Here is a 25,851-nt window from a genome sequence, read left to right on the forward strand (position 1 = left end):
GCCAGCGGGGGTTTTACGTCACCTGAACAAGTACTTGAAGGCAGCATGACTGTGTCCAGAAGCGTTAAGGCTAATGGTAGCTGTTGGCAGCTCTTTCCTGAAAGGCTCTTTAGCAAAGCCCAGCGTCCTCCCTTCCGCCCCCCTCCTTGGTCCTCCCCCATCCCCTGCCAGTAGGGAAGTGATGTCAGCCACATCCAGCAGATCACCGAGCAGGCTCTCATACAGAGAAGCAGCCAGAGGGAGAGGACCCTAGCTAAACGTTCAATGAAATCGAACCTCCTCGAAATCCATCTTCATCCTTGGGGAATTAAAGCGCACCGATATCACAATTAGCGAGAGCATAAAATACACACTTAAACCTTTATAACAAGCGCCGTATTATCATAGTACGATATTCGGAGGATTTTAAAACGAGTGGCGAAAGATTGTGAGATTCGAGCTGACTACATCCGGAGGCAACATAAAGAAGAGAGAATTCATCACTTCAGGAGATTTTGTGTGTCGATGTTTTTACACTCTTCGGTTGAAGCAGGCTTGGGCTTTTAACCTGAATATTTTTTTCGTGTGTATTTTGGAGCTAGCGAGTTTGCTTGCTAGCTAATCACAGCTTGCTTATCATGGAGTTGAGAGTGGGAAACCGATACAGACTGGGCAGGAAAATTGGAAGTGGATCATTCGGAGATATTTACCTAGGTAAGTTTAACAAACAGAGCCTTGCTGTCATGTTTCCATTTGTTTCCAGTTAAAGCAAATCGGTAGCTAACGCCGTAACGTTAGCTTGCCTGTTGTCTTTTTGCTGGGGTTTGCAGACAAGCTGATTGTCAGTCAGCTGTTCAGTGTCTAGTGTTAGCAACATTAGCTAGTCAGTTACCAAGCTAGTCTATCTATCAGTTAGTGGCTTGGTTCCTATGGTGCTAGCCATGGCTAAGTAACGCAAGACTTCTGATACCTTGTAATATTTAACAGAAACTGTGTGCCAGCAGGTGCCTGAATCAGGAAGCTGTGTCTAGCTAACATAAAGCGAAATTACTCTCTGTTTACTGTTTACGACAACAATGCCTACTGTGGCTATTTCTGCGTAGCCTGTCTTGCTCGGTGTATTAACACCATTCGACAGTGAGTCTCCGCTGATTTCCATCATTATATTCTTAGTTACCTGAAAGCAGCGGTCCAAGCTAGATAGCTGACCTTACCCTTTAGTCCCTGAACTGGCAATTCTGACATGTAGACCTGCTGCAACCTCTGAACACAACAGGCCATCTCGTGTTCTTCCTCTCTGGATAATGACAGATAGGATAAGAGGTCCTTTTCCTTCACTGATTCGTGATATTTTGTGGAGAAGTTCAAAAACAACAAAATATTCCTCTATAGCCGTGGTTCTCAACGTGGGGTCCTTGGGGGGGTTCCAGGGAAATGACCAATGGTTTAATTGCACCATAATTGTATTCACTAGAAATTGTCCCTAGTAGAGAATGTATAAGAACGACTATTGTAATCCTAGGTTTCACTCTCACCACTATTGTCTCCCCACGGACAGTGTAGACAGTTGTACAGTTCAATACTAAATTAACACAATCCTCCCATATGGGTCTAGTCTGATCATATGGGGGTCCATGGCCTGGTGAGTGTCTACATTTCATCCATATTCCACTCAGTTCCATCCACCAAGTGCCAAGAGTTATAGCCTATTGATTGATTGGGAGCCAGTCAGTAGTTCTTCATGATTATTGGCTGCCTTACCATTGTGGTCCAGTATGGACAAAAGTGACTCCAAGAAATAGAGAGACTCCAGGATAACTAGCCATAATCAGGGCTTTCAGGTGATGTAATGCATCCTCTGGCAGCCATGTTGGAGGTCCACAGCTCTTGGCAACGGCGGCTGAGAACAACTGATCGCATTTCTGAGCTTACGACTTGGCCATCTCAACAACAATAGACGGTAGTAGTGCTGCACGATTTGGTGAAAAAGTCATATTGCGATTACTGTGGACAATATTGCGATTGCGATATAATAAACAAATGGTATCATGAGTCTAGTGTACTTGCTTGGTTATCAAGGAAAATGCAGATTACTGATAATTTTGAAATGTGTATTTCTCAACTCAAACATACAAACTTAAACTAGCATAAAAAATACAAAAACAAAAACATTTGTACAGTACTGTTTTCAAAATAACTTAATATTTTACAAAATTAAATAAATAACAAAAAAATATATTTTTCAAAATAAAGGCATTTCTGCAAACTTGTTAGGTTTTCTCAATAGTACAACTAAATAAAATAAATAGAACAATAAATAAGAAAATACAAATTTTCATTAAAATAAGACATTTTGAATGCCCAAACAAACAAGGACATTTAAGCAGGGTGTAACATAAAAATGAGTGATTAAGTTACAAAATGGGGCATACTTTGTACAACCTCTTCTAAAAATGAAACTGGATATAAAATAAAAGTGATGCTTTAGGTTGTTCACTCAATCAAACCCAAACCATTAAAACTGTTGTCTATTGTACATTATTTTTTTAATTATCAAATTGTACTTCCATATTCTCTTTCTAAAAGGTTCCAGCTATCACCTCAGAGGTTCTTTGCCAAAAAAACTAGCATGTCCACCTTGTCTGGTTTCAGACAGGAGCGATGGGCTGATACAACATTACCGCCAGTGCTAAAAGCTCTCTCTGATGCAGAGCTTGTTGCTTGTATGCACAGATATTTCTGTGCTAGTTTGCACAGCCAAGGGAAGTTTATTTTGTGGCACTTCCACCATTTCAGTGGATCTTCTCCATGGTCTACACAGGGCATGTAAATGTAAGTGCTGAGTTCAGCAGCCACTGCTTCTCTACACTGTACCACGGGATCAAATGTGGTTGACGGCGCTGATGCTGTTGGCATTGTGTGTGTGCTGTTCTTGAAGAAACTGGCCAAAGTTTTCTTCTTGGCTTTAGCTGCAGGTGGATTTTCCACATCCAGGCTATCCTTCTCCATCGCTGCGGTGCTTTGTGCTACAGGCTGCTGCTGCTGGTGAATTTCCTAAAATATACACATAGACTATAGTTTAAAATCTGTTACATGGAATTATAAACAGCTAAGTAAACATTGTGTGAGTGTGTGTGGTTTCACACACCATCAACTCAGAGATCACTCGTTCCCTTATGGTCTGGGTCTCTTCTGCACAGGTGTATTGTGTTCGGAACCTTGGGTCTAGGAATGTTGTCATGTTCAGCAGATCCTGCGTGTCTTCATATTTCTTGTTGAGGTAGTTCAGAATTTTTGCTTTCAATGATTTGGTCAGGTCAGTGTCCTCTTTCTCTTCAGCCAGTACTGAGGTGTTCAGAAGATGCAGAACAGGCTTCAGGTAAGATATGCTCACATAACGTTCACCTGACAGAGCATCTGTGAAGTCCTGGAGCGGGCTGAGTGCCTTGTTCACAGATTCCAGGACCTCCAGGTCCTGCCATGAGGGCAGTAGGTGTCGCACTTTGCGGTCTGTAGAAAGAACCTTGGACAAAGCACTTTGTTGTTCCAGGACTCTTGCTATCATTTTCTGTGTGGATCCCCATCGTGTTTGGCAGTCTGTCACCATGGTATGCTCTGGAAGGTTGAGCTCTCTCTGTGCCCCCCTCAAGGCCACTCTTTTCTTCCAGCTGTGGGAGAAGTGGCCCACAATCTTCCTGCATATCCCAGTAGCCCTGTTAATGCGTTGAGCATCATCTTTTAGAGCATTTTCTGTGAATGAGAAGAGAGTGAAAAAGACCCCCATGAAAAATTCTGAAATACTGGCCCATGGTATATCATCCCTGTTTTCTTAATGTGTGGTACATTACTTTGGATAAGGCGTTGTTTCTGAGTGTGAAATGTTTGTCAAGTGTTTTGTTTGTAAGTTGTTTTTTCTAACTTTTGTTATCTTCTGTTTACAGGGTGGAACAAACATGCTAGAATATCCTAAGCAAGCTGAGAAGAAGCTTAAATATTAATAAAGATTTGTTGTTTTTAACCCAGCATTTTTTTGTGTACAGGAGTATAAAATATAATAATAATAAATAATGTAAATGTAAATAATAATAATGTAATAATATATAATGTAATAAAATAGATCAAATCAATTTGACTTACCAATGGCAAGGTGAAGTCTATGTTCAAAACAGTGGAACATAGTCCAGTGATTAAGCTGCACCGCTTTAACAATGTTACTGCCGTTGTCTGTTGTGATAGCGACCTGACGCTCCTCACACAGGTCCCATGCAGCCAATGCCTCTTTCAAGCCCAAGGCAATGTTCTCTCCGGTGTGATCCTGGGGAAAATACGACATTTGCAGGCAGCGGCTTTTCAGTTCAAAGTCATTGTCGACAAAGTGCACAGTTAGGCTGATGTATGGTTCAGTCGTCCTGCTTGACCACAGGTCTGTTGTAGTTGAATAGAACTTCACCGTAGCCATTTCCACTTGAACCTCGCCACGGCGTTTGTTGTAAAGCTCAGGGATAGCAACATGAGAGAAATAGTTCCGCGAGGGTAGCTGGTACCTCCTGTCCAGGGTGCGGATCATTTTCTGAAATCCCTCTTTGCTAACGGTGTATATGGGCACCATGTCTCTTGCCAAGTAGTACGTTATGGAGTCGGTGATTTCTTTATATCTCCGTGAGGACTTGTCGTATGGCGTAACACTCGCAAACACATCTGTAATTGTGCTTTGTTTTCTTTGGCTTTCAGGCTGGCTTTCAGCTGTCTCTTTACTAGTTAGGGTTTTCACTGTCATGCATTCATCATACTTTTCTCTGTGCTGTTTAAGGTGCTGATACAAGTTTGTCGTGTTGCTGCGTGATGTAGCGACTTTAATTTTGCATGTTTTACACAGTACCTCTTTCTGCTCAGTGTCGCTGAGTTTGAATCCAAAATATCGCCATATAATAGAGGTCGCGTTTTTTTTGCCCACCAGTTCAGCGTCAGCCTGCTCATTAGCATCCATTTTCCACCTGGTCTGATTCTGCACCACACCGGCGGATAGTCATGTGACCATACACACGCTGCACACGCTTCACTGCCTGAACAGAGACTGATTGGTCATCTCTTTATTATGGGCGTAGCAGACTGCACACAAACAGAGAATAGGTCGTCACGTTCACACACACATTTTTTATTTAATTAAATCGCAGCCTTTTGCGGTTATATAATCGCACAGGCTGACATCGCGATTGCGATTAGATTAATCGTGCAGCACTAGACGGTAGACATGGTTAATTCATGTGCCGTTGATCATTTCATCACCGACATCTGGTCAGCTTTGAGTTTAGATAATATCAAGGGCTGAGTATTGTCAACGACCTCACAATATGATTCAATACTTCAGCATAGTGTTGATATTCACCCAGCCCTAATCATTTTTTCAGCTTGTTATCTAGCTAGCTAAGCATAATGTTTGTCTTGTTGTTAAGACATCTGATTTGCATAATGGCTAACATTAGGTGGCTAATACCTAGTAGTGGCTAGTAGTCATGTGTTAACATCAATATTAGTGTCTTTTCTAAATGGCTAGTTAGCTAGCTAACAGTTTGTTCAGGTTAACTGAGCTGACTCTTCTCAAGCTACAACTCAGAGTGTTTTGGAGTAGAGACTAGAGCTGAAGACAAGACAGTTTACTGTGTCACAGTAACAAATCCACCTTATCAGACTTATTCACTTTTAGCTATAAAATTAGTTTATCTACGCTCATGACTTTTGTCTTGTCACTCATGACTTTGTCTCTCTTCTCTAGCCTGGTTTACTGTGGCCTTTATTAGTGAATGGCCACAGCAATTGTCTGCAGTAATTTGAATCTACTCTGCATGGACATTCAGTTTATTTATTGCAGTTTATTTCTTCAATAACAAGGTGAACAAGGGTGTCTTTAATTGCTCATCTAACTGGTTACTGGTGGACTTTTCTCTGTGTGGGAGGATATTAGATGTGGTTGTGCCTTGTGCCGGAAGTGGCAATAGATTTATGGCTTTGTTGTTCTACTGATGGACCCACACCACACCAGACCAGTTTCCTCAATAACATGAACTACTGAGTCAGTGGTTTCATGTCTTGTGAGAAGCCTGTGACTAACTTCATTAGTGTCCGGGGGCCATGTCATACGGCTCAGGTGGAGTTAGATTAATAGAGAACGACGTGATAGGGCTTTGTTGCTAGTAAGCACAGCACTGATATGTTGTAAGTTGATAAGTCTCACTTATTGACTGAATAAATGGCAGTGACATATGCACAGGATGTCTTTTATATCAAAACTTAACTCAGATGTGGAAAAGGAAATGTGTGAAAAAAGGTTTCTCGTTAGCAAGTGAACATCCTATCTTGATGTCTTTGAATTAGACTTTCAGAAAGAATATTGTAGTTGTAGTAAATATTGATTTCTCAATCAACGTTTTTGTCTCTGATCTGAGTCATTTATAATGAGTCCTGACCCGATACTTGTGTCATTGTTTTTTTTCTTAAACAATTAAAGAGCAGCAAACTGCAAGCGTCACTCTAATCGATCTAAAATCAGTAAAACAAGTGAGGAAAGATAAGCTTAATACGAAAGTGTCACAACTAAAATACCATTCAACTACACTAACATTGAGCGCAGTGGAATTATTTTCGCTGTCGCGTACCTCAAGAATTTTTAATGTCACGGACAGCATCCAGCACTGTTGCACAGCCTGACTGGATATTCATTGCCGTAGTAATGCTCACCACTTCCTTGCATCCTTGAAAACATAAACAATCTAAGATGAACATGGAAGGAAAGGCTGGCAGAAGTGAGAAAATATCGTCACTTCAAAAGGTTCAACAGGTTCATCGGGCGCTGCCGTGTTGGCAGAGGATGTAGACGAACCCAACAGCAGCTTTTTACCATGGACATGACAGACCCCATTGCGTACATCTTCACCAAGGTATAAATGCGGGACGTGGTTGTGGATAATGCCTGTTTACGGCGCCTACATTTTTTTATGTCAATTGGTGTAAGTGGAACGGAGAAATTAAATATATTAATGGACCGGGATTTGTTAGGGCGTCATGTAGCCGATGCCGCTCAATAAAAAATTGTCTTTATTCAGGGGGCGTCCTGGTGACTCAGTGGGTTAAGACACATACCATATAAACACGAATCCGACCCAGGACCTTTGACGCATTTCGTCACCCTCTCTCTCCCAATCTTTCCTGTCCGTCTCTACTTTCAACTATCAAATAAAATGCCCGAAAATGCCCCAAAAACAATCTAAAAAAAATACTCCTTGATTGCGTCCAATCCCGATCTCTGATATTGGCTCGGGACATCCCGTATACTACTTGTCCTGCACAATTCTGACTTGTCAGCCTTCCATATAAAGATGAAATGAAGGGAAGTGCTTGAGGCATTCGTAATGAGGCAGCAGGTCCTGAGATAGGTTAGTTTAAGATTAAAACAGACGGGTTAACTCGGTTGGATTCCTGACGCAACCTTTGCCCACAGATTTCTCTCTAGGCCTTGGTCCAGCCTTGTTGGTCGGTGTTTTGCTCCAGACAGCAGTGCCGTGGACACACACCGGTTCCAGTTTGTCGCTGCTGCTCGTTTCTCGGTGGAAGCCTCAGCTTCAGTCTCTCCATGTGTTCAGAGTGCTTGGCCTCGCGCCCAACATTTCAAACCACAAGAGAGGGAGGGAAATTCCAGTCTCTATTCCACGTGACCTCTTGGTCGGGCTGACAATGAAAGCTGCTTACATAATCAGTTTTTGTTATTATATTCATTCATCTCGCCCTTCGTTCCTTGGTGAGTGGGGGGTGATTGATGGGATGTAATATTGCCTGTTAATCAGTTGTCTTGGGCCTGGGGTGTTGTTATCAACCAGGACAGTCCATGGCCCCTTGAAAACGGAGTATCTGCCCCCACTGTGAGATTCGACTGATACAGGTTTTTGAAGTCCGATTTTGTGCCAATATTGAATATCTTTAAATCTGACCATTTTCATGCCCAAGAAATAAAAAAACTCTTATAAAAAAAAAATGTATTTCGTGTTTTCCTCAGGATTTTATTCTCGTCAGGGTGGAAAAGCTTCTGAAACAGCATTTAGACCATCATGGGACACTAAAACTCTCCACTGAAACCCAGACTAATGGAATTCTTCTTCTTCGTTTAGCAGCTCTTTAAGGCAGGGTGAACCCCCCCCCCTACCTATTCAATGGTAGGGGGAACAAATTAATGAATTAAAAACAACATAATTAAACAATTAAATCCATCACATTGGAGGTGGATGACACTGACTGGCTGGTATCTGATATTTAAAAGGCCAATATCGAGTGTACAGTAATTACCACGTGAACGGCCCCCACAGTATTTCAACGCAGCGTGCGCTAATCACGCTGACAATGAGTGAGCAGCTTGAATGTGTTGAGGCTGTCCGATTGGTGTATTCTGCTCGCATTGGTCTGAAAGGCTCTTTTATTGGTTTATTGGCAGTGGTAGGTGGTGAGGTCAGTTCTTGGCCCAGCTAGCTGCTGGAATAAGGCCTCATATGTGGTGTGACTGGGTGCAATCTGGACCGTAGGATCATGCTTTTACTGAGGTTTTCTTTAACAATCTGTGAGAAGTTTGTCGTGACTAGCTCTTGGTCATTTAGTGCATCATCAGTTTTTGCATTTATCAGTGCAAAAACTAGGGAAAAAAGACATGAGGGATTTCGTCACTTCTCGTGTGGAGATGATTTCCCACCAGTGACTATACCAACACCACAATTTAATTTGGTCAAACTGGGGGGAATGTACAGCATCTCAGTTAGCGGGGATGGGACACTCTTCTCTTTGTTTTTCTTCAAGCTTTGTATTTCCCCTAAGATGTTCTGTCAGCCAAAGGTTGAATCATCTGTTGTCCCAGCCCCGGCATGGGTTCATGTTTGGTTCACGTCAAACACGCTGGAGAAAGTTGAGCCTAGGCAGATGCTGTGTTTACAGTCGTCGTGCAAACTCCCTCAACCAGATTTGCCTCACCAGTTCAATACAACAAATAGTTCTCCTTCATTTTCTTTCATACTCTCCTCTCCTTCTGATGCCGTTTCTCCTCCTTTCTCTCCCGCCTCTCTACCCTCAGCCATGAGTCTAACGTACAGTGTTGGTTACAGATAATAAAAACAGTGTTACAACATCGCCTGGCTTCGGTTCAGCCTGTAGCCTGTTGAGTTCTGAAGGTGACTAAACGACATTATGCAACAGCACAGTGTGGTGCTGCTTCAGCCTGCTGCCTGTTTGTTTGACTTCACTTCAGGACTTATGTAAAAGATATATAAGCTTGCCACACCTGGGCAAACTGGAGCGTCTCCAGCTCTATATGCTAACTGGGATGGGTCCAGGTCTATATGCAAAGCTAAGAGTGTTTTTTAGGCACTGGAACCTTAAAACAGGCTGGGACTTTACATAATTGAAGAGGCTAAACATGCCCCAGGGTGGCCCTGCCGCCTTTCTACTATTTTGTCTGCAGAGTAGGGCTCTGACTTGATATGCTTTTGACCACAAAAGGTGAATGTATAGGCTTCAACACCTTTGGGGCACTCTGTTAATTGGTTTACATGAATATCAAATCTGCATTACAGTTAATTCAGTTCATCAGGAGGTTTTTGGGTTTTCATCAAGCCCGGTGTGCTTGGTCTTATCAGTAATTAGTTGGAGCCACAGCCAGACTCCTGCTACCCTTAGCATTGATCCTGTTCTCTAGACCATCTATGCACTTACCTTTAGCTTTCATGACAGTGCTATGCAGTTCCTATTTGGATATACCAGTCTTTATCCCTAGAATTAATAGCATAATTTCTTCTTTTTACAGAGGAATTTGACATCCTTGTGAAACTATGGCTCATTGTAGCTTAAAGTCAGACTTGGATGGCACACGTTTGCAGAAATTAATAGATGTGACTGTAGGAAGCATCTACATTGTAACAAGACTCTTAAAAATGTTCCAGTTTGTTGTGGCCAAGCTGTTGACTTTGGAGACAGTTGTCTTTCAGGCCTGACAACTGGTTTGGTGGTTTTCAGTTTCTGATGATACTTGGGGAGATGAAAGATTGTACTGCCAGAAATGATTGTGGGATGATGCTATAGCCTTGATGTCATGTTGGCTAGCTGTCATGCTTACTTGCTGCATCCAAAAGCGCAACACCTAAGCTGCTGGAGGAAAAAGTCAGCTTTGGTTTTAATACATGCTTTCTGTCCTGAATGTGTAGCAGTTTGATCCTGCTTTGAGCAGACAGTTCACTTAATTGATGTGGAAACACAATACAAATAGAGAGACAGTGCAGCACCATGTGGCCATAGGATGGCGCCATCTTGGACTGTGTCTTGGACTAAAAACCACAATGGCCACATGTGCATGTGCAAATTAATGCGGCTATGGCTAATACTCCCATGAAGACAACAGTGTGATCAAGCCATTTACATGATTCTCCAAAGTGACTCGTTCCCTGAAAATAGTCTACAATCTACATGTGACCGTTACATTTCAAATTTATATGTTTAACCATTTACTTCACAGGTGTTTTGATAGACTGATGGTCATGTAATGCTGAAAATCAAACTGTAGTATATTTTTTTATATATATAAACATGTTAAAAGTAATGCTGTGTAGTATTTACAGTGTCACATGTTGACCCTACATCAGTAATTGCATCTAGGAAAACTCGGGGTTGAGAAATCTTGCCCGAGTTTCCTACTTGGAATTCAAACTCGAAGGGCCGCACCGTTCCATTTTTCTTAGTAGGAAGTCAGAATTTCGGACTTTCCGACATCCCTGGAACGCAGCATTAACACATGCTAACTGGCTTGGCTTGAAGTGGTTTTGCTTGGCCAGCCAGCATGCCAACAGACCGTCTGGCCTGAACCGCAGGCCCTACCGCTCCCAGCAGAGGATGAGGTTACACTCCTAACTCTTGACGTTCTCTCTGTAATGTATTGCATGTGCTTGCCCGGCCGCTAGCTAACACCCCCCCAGTATGCTGCTACAGGCCTAGCAGGGGACGGGGCTGAAGGGATGGTTAGCATTCTGTGGCTGGGCTTACTTCCCTCAGCCACGTATGGCCTCCCTGTTTCCAGTGCAAGCAGTAGGAGGTGTGTTCCCTTACTCTGGTAGAAACCTGTCACCAGGAAGAAGGGAGCGCTGCGGGCTTGTGGTAGTTTGTTAGTGCGAGGCCGAGGCTGTACTTTGATGTCAGGCAGTAGAGGTGTGCTCTCAGTCACTATGACTTGGGCTTATTTCACAAATTCCACTACCTAGAATAAGGCTGCATAATGAGGTAGATATCGATAGCCTTTTGGACTTGCAGTGCAATTATTTGGCTACAAAACACTTTGATTACGCTGCCTAAGCTGTTTGATAGTCTAGACTTTGTTTAATCTAAACAACCAAACCCCATTCACTTCAATAGTTTGTCAGAAAGCTGAGATTGAACAGAAGTAGCTAACTCACTGTGTGTTTGGTGGGGGAACAATGAATACTTCTCATATTTTAGCATGAAAATGCATACATTTATTGAAATTTAAAGATATTGAGGTACGGGTTGGAATCCAGCCCGTGCCCTTTGCTGCATGTCAATCCCCTCTTTCTGCCCTAAAGGCTAAAATACTGGCGTCAGTGTGAGCCTGCAACCTGTGTTTGCATTTACTACAGGAAGAGCTTCATATAATGCGGAACGGTTGGCAACTCCGTTCCATCCAATATTTGCATATTTGCCAGGGTTTAGTCCCTTTCAGGTTTGACTCTGTTGCCGTTTGTGAACCAGTGTAGAGGGATGTGTCTGGACATGTCTAGCCAGCAGTACTGCAGAGGATAAATACACACACACACCACATACGTACACACCCTCTGCCATGTAATGCACACACACCACCACCACCGCCAAACGGAAAGAGCGGCAGCGGTTGGGGCTGCATTCCCCAGACGAGTCTGTCCAGACAAATCAAATTCCTGTGAAGGAAACAGCCTACAACAACACACTAAAATCTGCCCTGTAGCCAGCTTATGAAGAGCTTACAGTGCCTTACTGCCTTATACACTGTTTTTTTTGTTTTTTTTGCCTTGACCGAGCACAGTGGTTTGTTCCAAGCTAGAGAAAGTACCTACTGAAATTGTAAAAGACTCCTCACCCAATGTAAATAGGACTTGAGATGACGTCTGTTTACTTGTACTGTCAGATTCATTAGGCTAATGTAAGTTATATCCATGTATATCCTATAGGCTATGTATGTATGCATATATGCTGTATGGAAGGGGAGGGTGGTCCCAGCATGCATCAGAGTACTAGTTTTGCCAGCTTTGTTTTTAAATTGGGTCTTAAATTAAATCCACCTTTCTAAAACAGGATTCTCATTATTCCTATAATCTTGTACATCGCTAGCAAACGTCTTGCCATGTTCAAAAGGTTTTTGAACATGGCTAGTACCATGTGAATTCTTTCTATTTGGGTGGAAACTGCCCTGGCTGTGGGCTGATGAAAAAGGCTATCCAGTCAGTCAGCCCTTCCCCATGAATAACGCTAGATCAATGCCATTTATTTTAGCTGCACACACAAGGATCAATCATGTGCAGCTAGCTGCAGGGGAGTGAATTAGAGGTTACATGCAGAGAAATCAATGATGTGCCGTTGGCGGTGCTGCCAGCCTATAGGATTTAACCGCTGCCTATCTGAGACGGGGTGTGTTAGGCTGGAATACGATTACGTAACCCGGGTGTCCAGTTGCTGTGTTGATGTAGAGGGAACTAGACCCCGGACCATATTTAGGAAGAAGCCAGCTTGGACACACCGGTCTGTCGGATGATGGAGAGCAGCACCAGGCGCTTTCAGGTGGAGCTTTGCCCCCCCCCCCCCCCCCCCCTCCCCTCTGCTTTCTCTGTTTAAGGAATTAGATTTAGATGAATCTTTAATGATCTCCCTGGGGAATTTAGGCTGTTGCAGCTGCAAGTAGTAATGGGATACATCAAAAAAATAACAGGAAACATAGAACATAGACTAGCATTGGTTTTCTCCCATCTTTGCTGGCTGTGCTAAGTTTACAACCACTGACGTTTCCTAATATTCCCAGTGCTTGTCCGGTAGTCATCATTTGGCTGGCCAAACCAACTCCACCCATTGTGGTGTTTCCCATATATTGATTTTATTTAGACAGCCCACCCCTTTAAATTCATAGCCACCCAAGTATTGTGCTGTGATTCACTCAAACCTAGAATTTCTGATCTGTGTAATTTTCAAAAAAATTGAAAAAAAACTATCTAACCCTAACCCTAATGACCGTAATTCATTGCACCCGTGAGGCAGTGCATGGAGTTAGTGCTCACTAATCACTCAGCCTATACGGCATATTGATGAGGCAAACCATTTGTAATTAGCTGTATGTTATATTTGCTTCACAGAACTGTTATGGGTACTGATGGGCAGTCAAATCCATCATTATTTAAATAGAGGAATAAAAGAAGACTAGTATGTAAGTGTAGGGCTGGGCGATAATTCTCCAATACTATCACTTATCTTTCAATAGAATCATATCCTGAAGAACTAATGGAGTTATCATGATACAGATTTTTGTTGTCTAAATGAATGATAAAAAGCAAATATTAAAATCTCTCACAAAATGAGATCTGAAACAAATTAAGGAATATTCCAAGGAATAAAGGAGTTTTATCATACTTTATATCACCATCAGTGAACATCAATTTGAGTCTCACTGCACCATGTCATTTTAGAGAATGTAACTGGCACCCAGGAGTCCACAGAGGCTTGCATAAATATGATATACAGTATATCTCCATATATAAATGTCTCAGTTTCTGTAGGTTATTTCCAGCCTTGAGGTGGATGGTATGAGCAGTGGGCTCTGTATTAGTATTAAAGCAGGAGGTCTGTGTGACTGTGAACACCAGGTAGGAATACTGTCATACTCATATTTCAGAGTTCATTGACATTTTTATATGTCTTAAATTTTCATGTGGAGTAAGTTACTATAAGTAAAGTCCATTTCAGCAAGAGAATTCAGAGCCTGAATAAGATGCTAGGGCTGTAACAAGCGAAAACATCAAGTTTGTGTAGTGGAATTCCATAAGTATGGCTCTGAATATCACGATAATCACGAAATATCGCGTTATTTTCTGCGATATCGAATTGGTTCTGGGATTAATTGTTCTTCCATGGCAGTAACTGTTGTGCACAGCGGTCAAAGCGCCATATTCTGTTTACACTGTTTCCATACTTGGGACGCTCTTTTTTGGAATTCCACTACATCAACTTGATGTTTCGGCTTGTTACAGCTGATAGTGAACATGCACATTGACAACTTTACATAGGAGTGTACCGATCAATCAGACTCCGATCATAATCAGCCAATAGATGTTCTAAATGGGTCATCAGTGATCGACTGCAGAGTTTCCGTTATATACATTTTGCAGCGGCGGCCCGCCACCGCAAAATTATTGCCGCCGCTGCTTCAGAATTTTATGAAACGTCATGAAGTCGCAATTACACGACTCTGCAGAGGGCTTTTAATTTGAAACGAAGGATACAGGAAGTGGCGACACCCGGCCGAGGCGAGAGGGAGAGAGAGAAAGAAGAGAAAAAGAAAGAGAAGAGAGAGAAAGGTAGATTAAAAGGTTGTGTTCACACATAGCGTTTTTTGATGTGGAAAAAGCGCTGCCTGGAGCGCTTTTTGTGAGGAGAAATAAAAAGCGGATCACGGCAACGTCACCTGACGTTAGCTGAGCAGCTGCTAGCTCACTAACCAGCTGGTTCACTTCTAGCAGACAGAACAGTGTTGTGCAACAAGCAAAGGCTTACCAGATATTTCCAATACATGTCCAGTATAATCCCACACTGCCTTTATGATCGCTGTTGCGGTAACGGAAATTCACTTATTACAACGTCCCATTTCTCCACCGGCACTTTCACTTTCTCCATATTTGTTGTTGCTATGGGAAACGGCCAGCGTCTCTGTCATCGCGATTGGTCGGCTGGGAAAAAGTGGTTCACGTCACCCGGCGCTTTTCTGAAAAGTTGAACATTTCTCAACTTTTGAAAGAGCTCCGCTCTGACGAAAAAAACGCTGCAGCGCTTTTCGGGAGCGGCCGCCTTTTGTGCGCCTTGCGGCCGCTTCCCATTACTTTTAATGAGAAAAGGGCGCTGGCAGTTGGGGGAAAAACGCTGTGTGAACGCAGCCTTACTTCAATAAACGTAGGTAAAATAATTGCCAACGATGTTTATATAAGCAATGTATTAAAATATTCCTGATTGCATTGTCAGATGAGTTTGTTAAAATATTTCTCCAAGAAGAGAAAGATGCCTGATGTCGATGAGGAAGATAGTCAGGTAACGTTACTTTAGCTAGGGAGGGGCTCAAGGTTCTTAGCTATGCCCCGAAGTTTTGAAGGGAAAGAAATGCCTTCTGGTTCTAAAATATGTAAGTTAGTGGTGGCTACTACAATATTTTAATGTTCTTACTGGTTGCGTGATCAAATATTTGTGATGTGAGAGAATTATCTAACGTTACTCATTCTCAAATGTAACCTTATTAGACAAGTAGACAGGCAGGAGTAGTGGAGGCGAGTGAAGCAGGAGAGCAGAGTGAAGCAGGAGAGAGGGCAGAAAGTGAGGAGAGTGGAGTATGTTCTAAAGTTTGTTTTGCAGTCAAGTGCCAAGTTATTTCAGATTTTTTAATTACCTATTGATATTCACTCCGACCGCGCGCACCACCCAGGTACAACAAAACCCTTTCCCCCCGCTGCTAAAAAAAATCCTAGAGGAAACACTGGACTGGGACACGTTTCATAGATTGGTTATTTATGCTCATGTGCCATTTGGCAGTAATTGAATACAGGCCTTTTATTTTTTTAAATGAAAGAACAGGTTCATCTGTTATCTTCACGCCTTTTTACAGAACCACACTAACAAATTTCCACATGATTATGCAGCGATGTCATGCAGCCATAAGAACAATCTGTTAAACACAATGCTAGACTGACATTTTACTGTTTGTGCTTGCTGTGCACTTTCACATAGCCGATCACACTGTTGCAGAAGCAGTAATCGGAACTGGCCGTTAGAAATACTCATCGGTGCATCCCTGAATTTACATAAATTTACATGGACATCGTCAGCTAATTGTTGCACTCCTGGTCTATTTATATCTTACCGAATCTCATATCTAGCCATCAGAGGAGAATACTGTAGTTCTCGCTGCTGGTCGGAAATGAGCAAAGCGCTCACTTTTTCTGGGGTGTCAGGCCGGTGACACTCAGCCAGTTATCAGCAGGACCAGAGATGGCTTCATCATGCCCACGCCGGCTTTCTGTAGGGCCGCGTTCGGTTACGGAGAGCGCTGACTCACAAACGCCGTTAATCCCTATTCATATACAGCAAAGCCCTGCTATTTGCGGATTAGCCACTGTTACATTTGATGAAGCCACACTGCAATGTGTGTTTGTGTGTGTGTGCGCGCACGCTAACTCCGTCAAACATCCGGACGATAATCTTACCGGAGGCAAAAGGCTGTTAATGTGAGACTGTTTTAAATGAAGCCATAAATAAAAATGGCTTGTGTTCACATTCCAGCTGCACCGACTAACCCCTGTGTGTCTCTCTCTCGCTCTCTCTCTCCATCTTTCACTCCCTCTCTGGCTCTCTCCCTAGGTACTGACATCTCTGTTGGGGAGGAGGTGGCCATCAAGTTGGAATGTGTGAAGACCAAACACCCACAGCTCCACATCGAGAGCAAAATCTACAAGATGATGCAGGGTGGAGGTACGCTACGGTCAACACCACACACACACACTCACAAACTAGGTAACATTTCGGTGCTTTTATGTACCACCGAAAAATGTACCCCGCCAACTTCTGACACTTGAACGTTCCAAAAAATGTCATCTCACAGCCAAATGTCATCAGCTTTATTGTTTTCAGCTGTACTTGTGATTGGTTATGCATGCAAGGCCGTGACACAACAAACCACTCATCTAGAAAGACAGACATCAGCAAATCAAACTGCAGTCAGGCAAATATCGACAGAGTCTGACTCAACTTTGATAGTATTTTTCTGTTCGACGCAGCATCCAACAGTAAGGACGAGGGTTAGGTGAGAAGCTTTATCTTTACCTGTCTGCTCTGCCATTGGCCCATTCACTTCTCTGTCGTGCTTTATCCGGCCAATTGGATGGGATGCCACCTCAGAGTTGCACTCCATTCGCATCTTATTGAAAGAAGTGGAAAAGCGGGATGATATCTTGTTGGAAGCTAAAATAATTTGAATTTCTGAATTTAAAATCAACCATAAACGAACAGCAGCAGATATCGCTTGCCTCTCCAAAGCAGAGTTGATTGTATTAGTGTGAATATAACAGATCATTTTGATTTTCATTATCTTGGACCGCTGACATCAGTGGATTCGCTGGCAATTTTCACCGCCTGTGTCGATGCTCTCCTGCAATTTGTGACACTGAGTGGGAGATGTATTGGAGCCAAATAGCTAAATAATTCCACGTCCTACTTGTAATTACCGCTCGGATCATCCTGGTCAGCAGCTCATGTTTACAGTAACTCTGACACGACGTGAAGGCGGCATTAGTCAGAGTGTGAGTCCAGTCACAAATTGAAAAGGGAAAGCTTGCTCCTTTCTTTGTGGAGGTTGAAAATGAGAAGTACGGTGGATCAAACTGGTTTGAGTTTTTTTAAAGATTATTTTTTTGCGTTTTCGCCGTTAGTTTGAAGTAGAGAGAGCCACCAGGACGCCCCCAAGCTGGTTTATTTTTAAAAGCACCAATAATCACCGTAAGCGTACACTCAGTGACTCACGGCAAGAGGTGGTAGCACCGAATCTGGATTTTGGCAAAGCAAAGCTGACAACCATCACAACATCCCATTAATGTATTGGCAAGACGGAGGAATGGAGACTTACCGCCCTCATGAATTTCCATTGTTTTTCTTTTTCATGTTACTGCTGGTTACATTTACAGAAAAGCTTCTATTAGTTAGTTATGAGAGGAAGTATAACATTTTATACTTCATTATCGTATAGAATTGTTAAAAATCAATTATTTGCTTTGTTTTTCTGCTGGATGTTATGGACTGTCAATACCATACATTTCCATACATATTCGATACCGCAGAAAATATTGTGATATTCACAAAATATCGCGATATTCGATATTATTGAATATTGGCCCAAGCTTAGTAGTTACCTCCCATCTGTAATTAACACACACATTCTCTCTGCCGTCATTAGCACACACACACTCTCTTTGCTGTCGTTAATGCACACACACTCTACCGTCGATTGTTAACGCGTTTTCTGTGATACACACTCTGCTATACTTAACACATGCACACTCTGTTCACATCACCCTGACACACCCCTGTTAATCCACTTCTCTACTTAGGAATCACATCCCTGGTGGATGTCTGAGTCTGCTGTGTGTGTGTGTGTGTGTGTGTGTGTTGTGCGCTATTGATCTGCACTGAGCAGAGGGACTGTGCTTTAATTAGCTGAGTAACAGCAGTGTGCCGGCTTGGCCTGCACTTTGTCCTCAAAGCACACACAATCACCAGCGGACTAGAGATTAAAAGGAAACATTACAATATTTCTTTTATTCACATGGTGGCCAGATTTAATTTACTTCTACTAAATTTACTTTAAGAATGTATTTAATTTTTTTGAATTAATTTACTTGGGACGGAAGACGCGTCCTGGAAGGCAGCTAAGCGGTTAGAAGCAGACTCAACAAATCTTTGGACCAAAAAAGTTAAAATATAGACCAACATTATCACTGTGTCTGGTGGAGAGATGAGCAGAGCTGGAGAAAGTCCAAATCAAAGACTACAGACACTGGATTGATGTTGATCCGTAATGTTACTACGCTTGGGCTTGAGGTTTTAGTCCTAGAGCTGCTCACATTTTAAGATTCTGTTCAGACTGAGAATCATGCAGCATCACACATTAAAAGACTCCAGCAGGATTTTTCACAGATTTGCTAATATTTCCTTGCTTGCATCACGCAGGTTTTCAGTGCCTGTGAAGGATTATACAGGCTCAAAACACTGATAATGGACTATGATGTTTGAGTGGAGTGTGAATGAAGCTACAACATATCCCTTCTCCGCCATCTACACACACACACACATACAGCAAACCACACATACACAACACGCATGAAACTACAGGCAGAGTTCCACCAGAAACTACAGGAGAGAGGGTTGTTTAATGCGAGCGCTACAGAGATCTTAGATGTTTCACAGTTGTGTAGTGTGCGCCCAGCTTGAGGAGAGTGCATGGTCTGATCTGCCTGATGAACTCACTCAGGAATATTATTTTTTTTCTTCAATGTGTAGCACAGTGTTTGCTGAGCATGTGAAAGTGTGTGTGTGTGCGCACATGCATTTGTACATTTGTTGCGACCCGACAGGATCCACTGGAGCACGGTGAATGACCCAGACTGAGGGATATATTTGTGTGTGTGTATAAATAGCTGATGCAGTGTGTGTGTGTGTGTGTGTGTGTGCGTGCAGCGCTAGGTGCTGAGCAGCAGCATTATGTGGCTGTCTGCCTGTAGAAGGAAATGCCAGATGGCCTCTGTGCCTGCCAGCTAGCAACCAGCTACTACTAAACCAGCTGGCTGCTGCCCGAACACACTTCTGAGTGTGTGTGTGTGTGTGTGTGTGTGTGTAGGGTATGTGCATAATGTGCACCATCAAGCCTTTCCATTTTTTCTCCTCAGCGGCATGCCAGTGGCCTGTATCGCATAATTTGCCTCATGCTAAAATGGGACCCACCTGATTGAATGTTCTATGTTTTTCATGATCTTAAAGCCATTTTGATCTAAAGGCTTCTGCTTAAATGCTTGAGATTTCTTTCTTAGACAAATATAAATAGTGAAGTAGATGACTGTGTATGAATTTCTTTCCAAAGCCTTTTTGCCTTTCCATCAAGGCAAAGGGCGGCTACTTTAAAGAATCCAAAATATAAGATAGTTTTGATTTGTTTAACACTTTTTTGGTCACTGCATAATTCCATTTGTGTTATTTCATAGTTTTGATGTCTTTACTGTTATTCTAAAATGTGGAAAACACTAAAAATAAAGAAACGTGGTGTCCCCAAAGGTTTGACGGGCAGTGTACTTCTAAAATGAATTCTACCCTGGAAAACGGAGAACATATGCCACTTTAGATTCTAACTGGAGTAGGGTATTTTCAGTTATTGTCAGATCATGCTTGTAAATTTCTTTATGATGCGACTAAAATCTTCAATTTTAAATTTTTATTCAGTGACGCCAGAGTAATGATCCAAGTCTACATAACTCAGCAAATTGAGTGGATCAGTGTTCATTATTGGATGCTCATCAGAAATGGTAGTGAAGAAGTGGTTTCAGTGCATCACAATTAATATATATTGTAGTAAATTGAGGACTACACACAACTTGTGTCTGGTTTTATAGCCTCTCTCTCTCATTCTCATTCACACACGTACCTTCATTCCCTCACCCTTCCATCTTCATTAGACGACTAGCAGGCTTAAAGAGGCAACAGGAATCATGTGGATTTGTGGAAAAGCACCAAAATTGGCTTACATGTACAGTTTGATGTCCTGACCATTTTCAAACTTGGAGCCATTGCAAAAATTGATAGGATTGATGGGATTGAAAAAATATGTCTACACTTACTGTATGTTTTGATGGCCAATGAATATTATAGCGCTAAGGAAAACATAAACTGCTCAGATCATGAAAATGGCAATTTATGATGGCAGTTTATGACTAAGACTGTATTCCTTGACCATCTAAACAGAGGTGTAGAGATATTTTTTCAGTCCTGTCATGGTTCAGCAGATAATACAAGAAAACCCCATTTGCTGGTAATGGAGGAAAGAAAAATGTCTCCTGCTGATCGGTAATCAATTCTGAAAATGTACAGGACATCAAACTGTACATGTGTAACAATTTTGGTGCCATTACACAAATCGGAACGAGTTGGCCTATTTCTGTCCTATTGCACCTGGACTATCAGCTGATTTTTCCTCCGGCTCTGCCTGCACAGCTGAATCAGACGGGCTCCCCTCTACATGTTCACCCCTCCCCCCCCTTTCTCCTACAGCTTCCGCTCTGCGCGAGTAAAGGTCACCTTCATCATGTGTGTAAAAATACTCCACCTCCGACGCTATCTTGTCTTGTGCTTGGAACAAGAGGAGCACCAGCTTGATCTCTACTGTGCCAGTTCTTTCAGTAGTTTCACCAGGATTTCAGTGGGGTTTTTTTTTGGTCACATAGCCCGTTTGATTCTAATGGGAAATTACTGTTATCATGCTTTTTCTTCCCCTAGTTTTTTGTGGTTTTCCCCAAATAAAGCGTGATTTTCGATGTACTGTTGAAACATTCCTCATTTCCACCAATCATTTTCAATTCACTGTCAATGGAGCAGCTCCAGAATGTGTTGATGGTGTCTTGATGAAGGGCCACAGATCGCTGTTGATTCTCTGGTATCTAGCTTTTGGATGCAGTCGTTCATGGTCATAGATATTGGTTGAGCTGTTGAAGATCATTGGAACAATACATGGCCTAGGTGTTTCCCTCTATCTCACATGGTATCTGTTTCAAAAAAAGCTTAATATTAGTATTAATCTAAGAGTGGACATACATGTGGATCATAATTACTGTGACCAACTGGAAGTGCAGTAAGAAAATTAAACCAACACTGCTGCTAGTCCCATTCACATTTTTTGGTGAAACTACACAATTCATGACATTCATTTGTCTTACTTTCCAACTCTGCCTCGACCAGATATCACTGAATGTAAAGAATTTGGCAATATTGCCATCTAATTTTGTAGTTGCATCAAAATGAAACATAAAAATTAACCTGCATAACATGGTGGGAAAACGTGAAAATTACTCTATTTAACACATTTTAATTTACGACTTTTCAGATTTTTCAAAACCCTTCTCTCAACAGTGACCAATTTAACCCTTTTTCTTTCTTTTGGTGCACTCTCTTCTCGCGCAGTGGGCATTCCGACGATAAAGTGGTGCGGGGCTGAGGGCGACTACAATGTGATGGTGATGGAGCTGCTGGGGCCCAGTCTGGAGGACCTGTTCAACTTCTGCTCGCGCAAGTTCAGCCTCAAGACGGTCCTGCTGCTGGCCGACCAGATGGTGAGACCCAGAGAGAGGGGGGGGGGGGTTATTTTCATGTCACGATGACATGTCATACCTGTTGTGACAGGTGACAAGGCTCTACAGACAGTAGAGTAAACATGGTGATATTCGATATTGTGGTATAATATAGAATATTGGCCCAAGCCTAATGTCTCCTTTTGTTTTGCTTTAACCTGGATATGCGATGTTGTCAGGGTATTGTGATGATGTCCCAGGGATGCGAGGCGGTCTGTTGACATAGAAATATTTGCTAATTAATGCATTAATTAGCTTAATTAACAACGTTATTAGCAGAAGTGGTCGTGTTGGGGACATTAGGCAGCTTAAGTGCCTTTTGTATACCACTGGGTCAGATTTGGCTTTATAGCTTTAGCACAAACGGAGCTAAAGCTGTCAGAGTTTCTGGCAGCGGCAGATGGTGGAAGGAGTGAAAGGCCGATGGAAAAATCACTTCCAACATGATTATCCTCTTCAGTAAAGACAGAGATGCCAAGGAGGGGCAGGGGGACATGAAGCAGCGGGGTGTATGGGAAATGTAGTCTTCATTTAGTACTAACAATATCACTGGTGTGAGATAGAGGCTACCAATCGTCTCCACCATGGTCTCATTTGTTTACAGTAATTATACCATGGTATCTTATATTGATGTTTAACTCTTTCGCATTCTCGCCCTTCCCTCCCGCCCCTCTAGATCAGTCGCATTGAGTACATCCACTCCAAGAACTTCATCCACCGAGACGTGAAGCCCGACAACTTCCTGATGGGGCTGGGCAAGAAGGGCAACCTGGTCTACATCATCGACTTCGGCCTGGCCAAGAAGTACCGCGATGCCCGAACGCACCAGCACATCCCCTATCGCGAGAACAAGAACCTGACCGGCACCGCCCGCTACGCCTCCATCAACACACATCTGGGCATTGGTAAGACCGCGCTCCTCCTGATTGGCTGGGCTTGGCTGGCTCTTTTGTTTCCTTATGTTAGTGTTTTCATTGGCCTTCAATCCAGTCCATCTTGGACATTTGCCATCAGCAGATAAAATGATCATTCACGCCCGTACATCTTGCTAATCCCGTCTTTGTCTTCTCTCTGCGGGCCTACAGAGCAGTCCAGACGGGACGACTTGGAGTCCCTGGGCTACGTCCTCATGTACTTCAACCTGGGCTCTCTGCCCTGGCAGGGCCTCAAGGCCGCCACCAAGAGGCAGAAGTACGAACGCATCAGCGAGAAGAAGATGTCCACGCCCATTGAGGTCCTCTGCAAGGGCTACCCATGTACGTCCACAACTCCTCACTGTTCTCGACCATGTGTAGGATTTAGGATTCATATTAACCCCCACGCATCTTCTGCGCCTCATACCTATTGCCCATACTCACAGTAAAGAACACCCTTTCTGGTACTGGCTACAATGCAAAAAATCTCCATCATAACAAGTTATTTCATCTATTATTGAGTCCTAAAATTCTGATTTTCTTAAAACAAGTGAAAAAATCTGCCACTGGGTTGAGATAATTTCACTTGTTTCCAATGCAGGTTCACTTGTTTCAGGAATTTTATAAAATTGAGTGTCAATATCTTGGAAAAAGGCAGATCACTGCACTACTATCAAGAAAACGACACTTGATTCTAGAAAATTCTTGAAACAAGTTGATTTGCATCAGAAACAAGTGAAATGATCTCACCCCAGTGGCAGATTTTTTCAGTCATTTTAAGAAAATTTGGATTTTAGCACTCAACATTAGGCCGAATGACTTGTTAAGATGGAAATTTTTTGCAGTATTTGAAAATTATGTATTTAGCAAGAATTCTATACATAAGTAATGTTTAAAATATGTAGATGAGAACTTTTTAGTGGAATACTACTTGTAGTTAAATTCAAGCATTCCGCTACCAAGCCCTGGTGTAGACCTGCCGTGTTTGAACCCTCCCATCCTCTTCCTCTGCCACAGCGGAGTTTGCCACCTACCTGAACTTCTGCCGCTCGCTGCGGTTCGACGACAAGCCCGACTACTCGTACCTCCGCCAGCTCTTCAGGAACCTCTTCCACCGCCAGGGCTTCTCTTACGACTACGTCTTCGACTGGAACATGCTCAAGTTTGTAAGTCGCCGTGCGTTTTGTCCCGGAAGAGGATTCAGTTCACACAAAAAATAGATTATATATCAATTCCAATGATGCAGCCATATTCCCTATGTGGACTGATTTTTCTGTGTGTGTGTGTGTGCAGGGTGCCAACAGGGCAGCCGAGGACGCCGAGAGGGAGCGCAGGGAGCGGGAGGAGAGGCTGAGGCACAGCAGGAACCCCGGGATGAGGGGCATGGCCTCGGCCTCGGGGAGAGCCAGGGCCGCTCAGGACGTGGCTGCCCCCTCGCCACTCACACCCACCTCACACACAGGTGAACACACACATCATGACCTGTGTATGCTCACAAACTGCCTATCTTTAACAATGAATGAACGTATGGTTGAACAAACCCAAAGGTAATTCAACCCTACACCCAACTCAGCACTAATGAAAGGGGAATAACGTATAAACTGCAGATAAAGGAAACTTAAGCAATCTTTTATACATGAATGCCTACAGTAGATGAGTTTAAGGTTCTTCAGCTAAGCTCTTAAAATAGCTGATGACAAAACTGATGTGGCTTCTGTTGGCTTGTGTCTCTTAGTGTGAGTCTACTTATGTTCAGTATTTGTAGACGTCACTCAAGCAAATAGGTAGTGTTTTTTTTCCCACACTCTAAGAAACACTTAGGGCTACAGGATAGCAGCAGTGTTCCTGCAAGTAAACAGATCAGAAAGAACAAACAAACGTCTGTTAGGGAAGTAAATACTGTAACTTTCCCAACCCCACCTTAAGCCTCCTAATGGAAGGCTTTCAGGTGACATAACAAGCCCTCTGGCAGCCATGTTGGAGGTCCGCAGCTCTTGGGCAACAATGGCTGAGAACAGCTTGTTGCGTTACTAAACTTAAAGCTCATTTGTCTTAACTATATGCAATAGCTATCATTAATTTCTGTGCTGTTTTTGATCATTTCGTCACTGCTACATCTGATTGTTTCTGTGTTACAATAATGTAAATTTGTTAGCTAGCTAACCATAGTATCTGGTCAGCCAACCACTGTCTTGTTAACATATTTAAACACTAGCTAAAGTATTTAGTAAAAGCTAGCGTTAGAAGTGGCTAGTTTTAACATTTGTTGCTTTGCTAAATTAGCGTGCTGGCTAGCTAGCTAACAGTTTGTTCAGGTTAACTGAGCTGACTCTTCTCAAGCGACAACTCAGAGTGTTTTGGAGTAGAGGCTAAAGACAAGACAGTTTACTGTGTCACAGTAACCTACATTTGGAAACAAATCCACCTCATCACACTATTCACTTTTACTTAGCACATTGGTGAATGGATCTACAGCCACACCACAACAAGCTTTTTCACATATCCCTCTTTTTCTAGCTTGGTTGTTATATATTTAGACCTTATTTGCTTACAGCCAATTCCCCAGTGGACCTCCATGATGGTGGCAGATGTGGTTGATAGATTAATGACGTAACTGCAAAGCCTTGCTATCCTTCTGTGGCATTGTAAAACCCTACAATCCACATATACTTGGCTTTTAGATATATTTATTACCTCCGCCAAGGAGGTTATGTTTTCGGTGCCGTTTGTTTGTTTGTCTGTTTGTTTGTCTATTAGCAGGA

General features: G+C 42.7%; 1 protein-coding gene across 1 annotated transcript in view; it reads left to right on the plus strand.

Annotated features, from left to right (window-relative positions):
• The first annotated feature begins 245 nt into the window (after positions 1-245).
• csnk1da (casein kinase 1, delta a) overlaps positions 246-25,851 on the plus strand; it is a 28,031-nt gene continuing 2,425 nt past the window's right edge. The window contains exons 1-7 of the mRNA XM_071908809.2: positions 246-693; positions 16,654-16,764; positions 22,009-22,157; positions 22,852-23,080; positions 23,261-23,431; positions 24,107-24,255; positions 24,383-24,551. Coding sequence (XP_071764910.1) covers positions 618-693; positions 16,654-16,764; positions 22,009-22,157; positions 22,852-23,080; positions 23,261-23,431; positions 24,107-24,255; positions 24,383-24,551 — 1,054 coding nt within the window. The 5' untranslated portion in view covers positions 246-617. The remainder of the gene's footprint in view (positions 694-16,653; positions 16,765-22,008; positions 22,158-22,851; positions 23,081-23,260; positions 23,432-24,106; positions 24,256-24,382; positions 24,552-25,851) is intronic.

This window comes from Centroberyx gerrardi, chromosome 7 (genome assembly GCF_048128805.1).
Source record: "Centroberyx gerrardi isolate f3 chromosome 7, fCenGer3.hap1.cur.20231027, whole genome shotgun sequence".
NCBI classification, from domain to species: domain Eukaryota; kingdom Metazoa; phylum Chordata; class Actinopteri; order Beryciformes; family Berycidae; genus Centroberyx; species Centroberyx gerrardi.